The 10,700-nt window shown below is 42.8% G+C and overlaps 2 protein-coding genes across 2 annotated transcripts; one reads left to right on the top strand and one right to left on the bottom strand.

Annotated features, from left to right (window-relative positions):
• The first annotated feature begins 383 nt into the window (after nucleotides 1–383).
• Nucleotides 384–3,107, top strand: LOC134463100 (uncharacterized). The gene is made up of 2 exons (XM_063216339.1): nucleotides 384–619; nucleotides 1,539–3,107. Exons 1-2 carry the CDS (start codon nucleotides 504–506, stop codon nucleotides 2,725–2,727), a joined length of 1,305 nt encoding a protein of 434 aa, XP_063072409.1. The 5' UTR covers nucleotides 384–503; the 3' UTR covers nucleotides 2,728–3,107.
• Nucleotides 3,108–3,329: 222 nt separating this feature from the next.
• Nucleotides 3,330–5,032, bottom strand: LOC134463098 (uncharacterized). Its single transcript, XM_063216338.1, has 4 exons — nucleotides 4,943–5,032; nucleotides 4,337–4,506; nucleotides 3,933–4,065; nucleotides 3,330–3,814 (listed from the first exon to the last, which is right to left on the bottom strand). Exons 2-4 carry the CDS (start codon nucleotides 4,414–4,416, stop codon nucleotides 3,350–3,352), a joined length of 678 nt encoding a protein of 225 aa, XP_063072408.1. The 5' UTR covers nucleotides 4,417–4,506; nucleotides 4,943–5,032; the 3' UTR covers nucleotides 3,330–3,349.
• Nucleotides 5,033–10,700: the final 5,668 nt, after the last annotated feature.

Below are 10,700 nucleotides of genomic sequence, written 5' to 3'. Positions count from 1 at the left end.
CCAGAGGCAAATGCACTATCACGGGCTCTTAGAGCAGATTTAACGTCGTTATTTATCCATGGTTTTTGATTTGGATACATTTTGACAGTTTTTGATGGAACAATGTCTTCAACACACTTCTGAATGAATCCAGTGACTGTCTCTGTGTATTCATTTATATCCCCATTAGATGCTTCACGGAACATATCCCAATCAGTGCATTCAAAGCAGCCTTGCAGTGATGCATCTGATTCATCAGACCAGCAGCTAACTGTTTTGACAGTGGGTGGGCTCTGTTTTAGTTTCTGCTTGTAAACTGGAAGGAGCAGGATTGAGGAATGATCCGATTTGCCAAACGGTGCGCGGAGGAGGGGCTTGTACCCATCGCGGAAGGGAGTATGGGGTTGGCAAGTCGATCCGTCACCAGGGCCGAAAACGTCACTTCCGGATCCATTCCGGATCCATTCGTTATCAACTACCATGTAAACACAATGTAATAAAACTCGACAAGAAGCGGATGAAAAATGGTACAGTGCTGTGTCCCGTTGTGTAAGAACAGAAACGACGTCGACAAAGGATTCCCCTTTTACCGTTTTCCTGTCGACGAGAAAGTCAGCAAAAAGTGGCTGAAGTTGATACGGTAAGTTTGATTCAAAATCTTAATGAATGCAGCTTAATGGTAGGTAGCTTACATCAGCTAACTAGCGAGTTGTTAGCTGTGGAAAAGCTGTTACTAGGCAACACTGATCTATTTTTCATCCAAACAGACTAGTATTTTGATTGCAAAATCGTTTAGTGTCTATGCCCATCATGAAAAATGATGAAGTAACCAGTACCAGTCAAAGTTTTTTTATGATAGTTGGAGGGAGCTTGCTATTGAAGATAGCTCTCACTAAGGAAACAGCTGGCAGATCAGCTGTCCTTACGTGTTGTTAGTTGTGGGAAAGCGGTCAGCTCGGACACTTAATTGAGCAAAACCGATGTATATATTGTTTTAACAGACTAATATTTTATGGTAACGTGGTACAGGCCATGAAAAATGAGAAAGTATCACACTAGTACCGATGTAACAGAGATTCCCTGATTGTCGCTCCCAACGCAGGACGCTCCCCGGTCGGCTCGCTCCCACTAGCCAGACTATCGATCCCACCGCCATATAACGGAGCTAGTTATCTTTTTGATGTTAGTTTTTTGTTTCTAACCCTAACCCTAAATTGTATGTGACAGTGTATGATAATACGTGAAATATAATCGGGCGGGACTACACGTCCGGGAGTGATAGAAACACCTGGGACTACACGTCCGGGAGCGATCTCAGTTGGGAGTGTCCATCTACCTCCCTGTAAGAGACTATCTGGGCCCCCCTCAACTGGCGATTCCAGTTTAAAAGTGACATTTACTTACGACCAATTACCATTGCTTCTAACATCTGCAGTTGCCAGTTGTTACGGCCCAAGATAGTATTTTACACCGGTCAAAGTTGACTAGAGATGATGGGGGAGTCTGTGATGCAATATACTAATGACAGTTTCTATGTGCGTGTGTCTTTTCCCCCCCAGACGTGACAATTTCACTCCAACTCCTAATACCAGGATCTGCGGGTGGCATTTCCCGAATGGAAAGGCAGCCGGACCCACAAGATTTGCCTGGAACGAGGGAAAGGCTTTTCAGTCCATTGAACAGCCATCCAAACGACTGAAGACACTCCCTGTCACTGAGGAAGAGGAAGACAAGGCAGAGGCAGGTCCATGCCACCTTGAAGTTCAACGATCAACCGAATTGTTGCAAATGGAGAATGCCCAACTGAAAGAAGAAAATTTAAGATTGCATACACAACTACAGAATCATAAGCAAACATTTTCATTCGACCAAATATCCTCTGTGCCCCGCAAAGTCATTTATTACACAGGCATGCCTGATGCTGCCACAGTTTTCTTTCTATATGCCCTTCTTTCCAAATTTCCCCTCAAGTATCACTATGATTGGACTGTCCAAAGTATGCCACTAATTGATCAATTGCTGTTAACTCTGATGAAGCTCCGGCTGAATTGTGGGATCGAAGACCTCTCCACCAGATTTAACTGCAGTCGAACCACAGTCACCAATATTTTTATGACCATCTCCAGTGCCCTTTATGACATCTTGTACGTTGGAATGATGGAAAACAACATCCCTTCCCGTTTCAAAAACCAAACCTCCCTGCCAGAGTGCTTCCTCCCATTCCCCAACTGCCGTATTGTGCTTGACTGCACTGAAGTGGCTGTCTGCAACACCGAAAGCCTTGAGGACCAAAGTAAGCTGTACAGCCATTACAAAGGATGCACCACACTTAAGGCTCTGGTCGGTGTGGCGCCCAATGGAGTTATCACGTTTGTTAGTGAACTGTATGGTGGGAGCATATCCGACAAAGCCATAACAGCTGACAGTGGAGTGCTGGAACAACTTGTTCCAGGGGACATGGTGATGGCTGACAAGGGCTTCACCATCCGCGACATTTTGCCCGAAGGTGTTTCCCTCAACATCCCCACATTCCTTGTCGATGGACAGTTCACATTGCAGGAAGTTCAGTATAATAGACTGATTGCCAGTGCCAGAGTCCATGTGGAACGTTCTATTCAGCGCCTGAAAACATTTCGGATTTTGAAAGAGATCCCACATCAGTATAAGAAGCATGGCAACAAGATCTGGAAAGTGTGTGTGTGCTTGATGAACTTACAGACACCCATCCTGAGGGAAGTAGACGTCTGATCTTACCAGTCATCATAAATAATCAGTTATCATAATATTGTATATAAATAAATGTTATAGTATGTCTTAATTTGTGTTTGTCTTTTGCATTATATTCACACAGTAATATTGTTTAATGTAGAATGAATATCTAAGATAAGTACTTGGGCATTCCAGTGGCGCAGGTGTTGGACAAAACAAGATAACTTTAAGGAAATAATTCAGTTAATGTACCATGAAGTATTTTGGAGCATAGAACAGTGTTAAGTACTTGGGCATTCAAGTCCAATCTCACACACATCCAAATTCTTTTTTGTTGGTTGGGTGCAGGTTCAAAATGTGAAGTACTTGTAAGGTAATGAAAGAACTGCACACTGATAAGCTCCCATTTACACCATTTTTATTCCGAAACATCACTGGAATAAAAAATGGAGTAAATGGGAGCTCACCGGTGTGCGGTTCTTTCATTACCTTGCAAGTACTTGGACATTCCCTTTGTAAGGCTAGATGCAAGATGAGACAACTTCCTAAAGACACATGCTGTGTCCAGTGTAAATTCAATGCTGACTTTCATAACCCCTGATTTCAGAATGTGTAAAAAAAATATGACACATATCAGTAAATAAGTTCAATAAGTTAACATTTATTTGTTATTGAAGAGAGCACGGGGCAGAAAATGGTCCTTGTAAAAATTTTCCAGGACCTTAAGATTGCTGACCCAGGCTGGGTCTTTTTTAATCTCTACAATGGCCATGTCCTGAGTTGTCCATACAACTAGATGACAGGTGGTAGCCTCTGTCAGGTGCAGGTTGCCCTGAATCTGATGCCAGTAGTTGTGGGTGTTCTTCAACCTAAATAGCCCGGTGACTTGGTCCACGTACAGGTAAAAGTCCTTTGCCTCTGCTGCCTGAGCGATTGTTTTCTCTCTGGCAGAATATGGGCATTTCACCTCCACAAGGTAATTGCTGGACAGTAGAAGTCCATCTGGGGAGGCCCCAAGCAGCCCACTGTCAGACAGGAACAGTCCCTTCTCCAGGATGGTCTCCCCACTTTGTTCCATGAACTTCTTTTTGGCCTCTTTCTCGTGCACGATTCCCCAATCACATGCCTGGGGACAGAGAATGAAACACAAGTGTAAGAATCAAAAGCAAATAAATAGCAAAGTAGCCTAGTAAATGGTAGCCTAGTAAATGGCTAAAAAATTACACGGTGTGTTCGCTACTCACACGAGCTCCTTGTTTGGGGTTGTATTCTCCCAGCAGTGTCTTGAACAATGAAGGTGGGAAAGACTGTCTTCTGACTGCAGACAAAACCAAACCAAAGTTGCTCGCTGTGATCCTCTTCTTGCGATATGCTGCCCTGTTACAGAGAAAGCCATTTTAGTTGACACATAGATGATTAAGGAAATACGACACAAAACTCATGTCAATCCAAATGGCAACTTTCTGACCCAAGCAGAATAATTGTACAAGTGTCGATTACATTTACATTATTTGTTTGTGTTTAAAGTCAAAAAGTTACCATTTCAAAATGAATTGAGTCTCATGTCTGTGAGCAGCTTTTTCTACAATATCAAATAACTGAATAAACATCCTCCAACATTGGCGCTGTATTGCCCATGTGTACTTACCATAATGCATTGCTCGTCTGCCCAACTGTGGCCCTCTCGATGGCTTCTTTTTGTTGCTGGCTGACAGCAAGAGACGTCATGATGAAGTCCTCTTTGTCTTGAGCATCGCTGTACTCCTGACTGGCCAGTATCCCATCAAATAGTTTCTCTGGTAGGGATGGGTCAAATTCCTGCCCCAACAATTATCAAGGGAAAAAACAGACTTATGCATAGAACAATATGGCACACAAATATATGTTGGTTACACAGCACAGGCAAAAAGTATATCTAAAATAAATGCAAGGAGTGTGTGTGCCCTCTGGTTTGGCCGTCATTCTGAAGTGATGAGGAAATAGTCAGTGTGGATTTGTCATTGTAGAAATGAATTTGTTCAGCTATTCACTACGATTGCAGCTTTGACATGAGAAGTTGTAAATGCTAACTGTGTACAGTAGGCCTCAGTAATCTGGTAGCCTATCGTACAGTATTATTTTGGATTTCCAAGTGTTAGATTATTATTGTCATTGTCAGGTATTTTGGTTATCACGACACTCCTAGTCGAGAGAATGTATAGACCTTGGGATGATTATAACAATACATCAAAAATATAAAAAACAGAAAGCATACCTGATGTATTTCTGGGGCTAAAATAAAGCCCAGACCTGTGAAACGCCCAAATTGCGCCAAAGACTGCCTTGTCCAGCCTTTGTCTTCTTCGGTCACAGACAGCCTCTTGGCCACAACGTCCTCTGTTTTGGGTGCTGTAGGCCTTCTCCACACACACTCCACATCCGTCCGGGTCATGTTCTTCTCCGCCCAAATGAGGAGGGCTGCAATGTGGTGGCACTTGGCTAGACCAACAGCACATGTACACCTGCTGTCCGTCACCTCCTGATCCTCTACATGCACCTAGATGAACACAACTTTTCTTAGTCCAAAGCCAGGCTCTAAATTAACACCAGCCAAATGCTGGTGAAAAGTCACTTTGGCTGGAAAAACGTACCAGCCATTTTTACCCATCAGTGAGTGTGTGTAGGCTATGGCAAGAATAACATACTTTCAACATTTTGGCAGGTGATAAAAAGAAAATAGAGCCATGGTCGTAGGCATACAAGAACATAACATAACATAAATCGCCGCTGAGGGAACAGCTTGAGCACTTTGATATTTAAGTTTAGACGACCACTAGATAGCGCCACTGTACCAACTACACTCTGTGGATAGACAACCATTTCTCACCGATAACAAACCATGTTGCTTAACTGACATAGATTGAACATATTTAACATAGTAAACGTCAACAGTTATATCGGTTTTCAAGTCGACACCCACATATTTAGCTAATGTTTCGCCTCACCTCCACCTCATATTCTTTTTTCTTCATAGACGCCTGCACTTTTCCTTTCAAGCTGCCACCTGACATAACATTGACACTAATCACTCTATTTGAGTTGTAGGAGTTCAGTCCCTTTTTAACTGACTTCGGATGGCTGGCGAAATACGAAGTCACGGTGAAAAATGTGACTGGCTCCTTAGCAGTAGACATTTTCGTATAGCAATCACTAGATATTACCTGTCATTAACGTTCACTGTGTTTAGAATTTCTGTTTATGTTCCCGCCGGCGGCTAACGTTAGCACAAACAGCACTGGGTCCTTTTTGCTGGTCGCACTTTCATGGAGTTTATTGAATGAGATATACAGGTCTGATCGACTTACTTTAAAATGTAGATGAATCCGCGTGGTTTCGTCTTTTCAACGATGTGTTCCGTGTCTTCGTAACCTTAGCAGGCGTTTTACAATCCAACCGTGAACATTGGCTGTTAACATTACAGTATACATTGGGAGCTGGGGATTTGGATCCGTGACGTCACACTTGCCAACCCTATAGCAGTGATCTAATATGCTATTTCCACGTGTGTTTACATCTATATGCTGGAAGTATTTGGGCAGTATCTTTCTCAGAGAAGCGTGGTTAAAGTCGCCTGCGACGATACAGGCAGCCTCTGGATGTAAGTTCTCAATTTTGCTGATAGTCGCGTACAGTTCTTTTAGCGCGAGCTTTGCATCCGCTTGCGGTGGAATATATACTGCGGTTGCTACAACAGCTGTGAATTCTCTTGGTAACCAGCATGGCCGGCATAGAATGGTAAGATATTCAATGTCTGGAGAACAAAAGGTTTTGATTACGTGGATACTCTCACTGTCACACCAAGCACCGTTAACCATAAAACACACCCCTCCACCCCTGACTTTGCCCGACAGCTCTTTCGACCTGTCGGTCCGGAACACAGAGAAGCCAGAGGGAGAAATGGCATGGTCTGGCGCATCTTCAGATAACCACGTCTCTGTGAGACAGATGATGTTACAGTCTCTGATTTCTCTCTGAAAAGAGATTCTTGCATGCAGCTCACACATCTTATTGTCCAAAGATTGAACGTTGGCTAAGAGTATGCTTGGGAGCGGTGGTCGATTTGCTCGCCGTCTCAGTCGCACTAACACACCGGCTCTCCTACCTCTTGGACGGCGCCGGCGGCGGCGTCTTTTCCATGGCAACAATGGGAAAGATGCGTCCGGAGTGAGCGCAGTATCCCAGTTAAGAAACTCCGGCTCCACATGAGCTGACAGCGAGTCGTTTATGTCCAGTAGTGTCTCTCTGTCATACTGAATGAGGCCACTTGTTTGTCGTAGAAAAAAAAAGTATATACATAGTAATATTATCAAAAATATATCGGAAAGATGAGGAGCGAAAAACAAGGCTGCCATTTTCGGCGCTATTGTTACGTCATTAATTTAGAAAATTAATACGTAAATTAATTTCATTTTAATGAATCATTAATTCATGCTAATTTATGCTAATTTGATGACATCATCATATTTAAAATCAAATAGCTACTTTTAACTTTACCAATGCACATTTCACCTCAATGTTATTTCTTCTTTTTATTTCTCATTTTTTTTGTGTCTTATGTAGATCATGCCCTGCAAATTTGGTTACAATTTATCCTGTTGTTGAGGGCAGACTGCTTTCAGCAATGTTATAAGAAACTGAAGCCGCTTTGCCATATCTACAACGTGATTTTGTCACTTACTTTTTCATATTTTTTTACATTTTCATTAGCATCAGAACCCCTTGCGAGCATTTGAAGTGGTCTGATGCACATAATAACTAGCTAACTTTAACTTAACTTTAGTTGGCTACAGTTAGTACCAAAAGATTATGTTAATCATTTTTGCCGTTGCCATGCCAATGGTTTTCTGACAGGTATGTCTGACCGAAAATACTGATGTAAGTCTCATTATTGTTCCTTTTTCATATGTTTTTGTTATTTCCATTAGCATCAGACAGCTTTGTGAGCATTGACGTGGTCTGAAGCATATAATCATTAAAATTTAAGTGCATTACCTAATTTTGATGGAAAATACATTATGGCGAGATTTTGGGCATTATAATCAGATTTCATAATCAGATGTCATAATGACGTCATAATACCAGATAATGACACAAAAATGATGTCATTCATAGATGTCCATATGTAGACCATCTCCCCAAAGTTGCCAAAGATGGCAAAGATGCCAAAAAAGCCCAGTCTGAATAGGGTTAAGAGTACATTTCTATGTTTACATCCTGGCTGTCACACCCAGCTGTCTGCCACGCCTCCTGTCAACAGACAGAAAGTTCTCAAAGATGAGATCAATGGGTGACTAAGTAGCTTTGTTTACCTAGTGAAAATACCTTGTTAATTCAACGCTTTGGGATGAGCCTTCTCTGGAACTAAATACACTCTACAGGATGTTAAACTGAACCTGTAGGTGTTAAATTACATTGTAATGTTTTTTTTTTACCTGACATACCAATCATACCAATGATTCAGATGAGATTTGTCAGATGTCTTTTATTGGTGCCTCATTTTTCCAGACCAGAATGAATTTAGAAAGGGTGAGTTGGGCAGACTGACTTCAATCACTGGAATGTCAGTGTAAGCTGACCCAGGCTAGTATTTACCAACACCACTAACAATGCACAGCGGGCTGGTTTTATCTATGTGAGGGTGGAGATTGAGTGAGAACCGCCTTTGGTGATTCAGCGGCCATTAGGACTCTTGTGCTCTTACTCCACAGAGGCCTGACAAGAATAGCTTAATTTTTTTCTCTGATCCCTTTGGGTGGAGATGGGTCTGGGAAGGCCTAAAAATTCCGGAGGGTGCATGCGGGCTCACGATCCCTGTGTGTGCCCAGCCACCAACCCACCCACCCAGCTGCCCACCCTCCACATACATACCCCACCCGAACCCACCCCATCCCTAGAAAGGCAGGGCTGTGTGTCGCCACTCGTCCAGGCTGTCCATCTTGGAGGCAAGCTGCATACACTTCTTGATGAGAAAGTTGGGCCGGAGCGACCAGCCGTGACAAAAATAGATTACTCTGAGAAAAAGCAAAAGAAGACAGACAGACAGCAGTGTGTGTGTGTGTGTGTGTGTGTGTGTGTGTGTGTGTGTGTGTGTGTGTGCGTGCGTGCGTGCGTGCGTGCGTGCGTGCGTGCGTGCGTGTGTGTGTGTAAGAGACTGCAGCTGTGTGAGACAGAGTGTAAAATCATGTAATATACCAGAGCTGAATATATTAACTTTAAAAACCCCAAATAGACTATAAAGACTTGTTGTGTTCTATGATGAGCAGCTGTCTTCTGTTGCACATTGTGAGGGGGTTGTACTTTGTTGTTTTCTTCAACAGGTCTTGTGTTAGACTCAGCGTTAACACAACAAATACTTGTCTTTGAATAGACGTCATTTTAAAAGTATACAAAATTACCATGCTGTGAAGATTCAGTCAAAGTTTACGAAAATAGTTCTACAGGCCTACTCCATGAATTTTAATGCGTACGGTACAGTATCCACAGTGCATACTGTTTACACGTCTCATTTCTCTCTCTCTCAAACTGTACACACGTTTTTCAAGTGTCATCTGGATAAGTGTGTGGGTGTTTCTGGCAATTCTGTATTTGCATGTATAAGTACATTAGTGTTAGGTAACACGGTTGCGGAAGTGGTTCCAAACATGGCTCAAACGCAATTAGGTTCCCTCCTGTCAGCACATATCTCGGAAATATGCAACAACAAGGGGACCCAGAGACCAGGCTATCATGCGAAACGTGCATCTTGTATTCCACTCCATCCTGCGATGATCTGTTTAACAATGTACAGTCTGGGTTTTGGGGGTACATAAATAGCCACAACGCCCACTCATGGGAGGTAATTCATGACACAAAGTCCCCTGGAAGGAGGAGGAGAGATAATGAAAAACAAGGGAGAGAGAGAGAGAGAGAGAGAGAGAGAGAGAGAGAGAGAGAGAGAGAGAGAGAGAGAGAGAGAAAGAGAGAGGGGGGGGAGTAGAAAGATAAAAGACAAGGAGAATGGGGAAAAAGAAGAAGAAAAAATTGAGAGAATATCTACAATGATAGTGAGTCATAATAAAAGCGAACGAGTGAAAAAGGAAATGTGTTTCTATCGAAAATGTGTGTGTGCGTGTGCTGGTGCGTGTGCGTGCTTGTGTATGTGTGAACGAATATGAGAAAATGTCAATATCTGTGTGTGTGCGTGTGTGTGTGTGTGTGATTGAGTGTATGAATATGACAGTGTGTGTGAATGTGTGTGTGTGTGCGTGCGTGCGTGCGTGCATGCGTACGTGTGTGTGTGTGCGTGTGATTGAGAGAATGAATATGAGAGTGTGTGAATATGAGTGTGCGTGCGTGCAAGTGTGTGTGGGGCCCGCTGAGAAGAGGAATAGGAATGCTTGAGGGGCCATGTTTGATGACCTCTTTGGGAGCCCGAGAGGCGGACGGGGTAGCGACGAGGGACCAGCGGAAAACAAAGCACAGTGAATTCTATTAAGGGCCCCGTGACACTGACCTTCATACATTTGAAAGAAAAGAAAAGGAAAAAAAAACAAAACATCGCTTTTGATTTTCACCAGAGTTACCATGGAAACCAAAGCCATCCGTCAATACACTGCATGCTTACATGATAAAGAGAGGCACAACAAAGAGAGTTGTTTCAGGTTTGGAAATTTGGTGTGAAAACACTCAAGCCCGCTCACTCGACGCATTTACACACTGGCCTTTAGTTTTTTTTCTGTTACCTCAATTAACATTAGCTGAATGTTATGATTGGATTTTGTAACCGCTACAAGGTGAATTACGTTGGTCACGATAGTCCTCCAAGAAGTAAATTAAAATGTTGCCACACTAATGGGAATCTTTTCACTGAAACAAATACATATTTCAACCATTATTCAGATATGAATTATGTGAAATAGCGCTAACAAGTTGACAAATCACCTCAGTCAAACTTCCTGAGAGTTCCCATACCGATATCTCGGGTGTATTACTCA

The sequence above is a fragment of the Engraulis encrasicolus genome, chromosome 14 (assembly GCF_034702125.1).
Source record: "Engraulis encrasicolus isolate BLACKSEA-1 chromosome 14, IST_EnEncr_1.0, whole genome shotgun sequence".
Classification (NCBI taxonomy): domain Eukaryota; kingdom Metazoa; phylum Chordata; class Actinopteri; order Clupeiformes; family Engraulidae; genus Engraulis; species Engraulis encrasicolus.
This window is presented reverse-complemented; position numbering and strand designations above follow the sequence as displayed.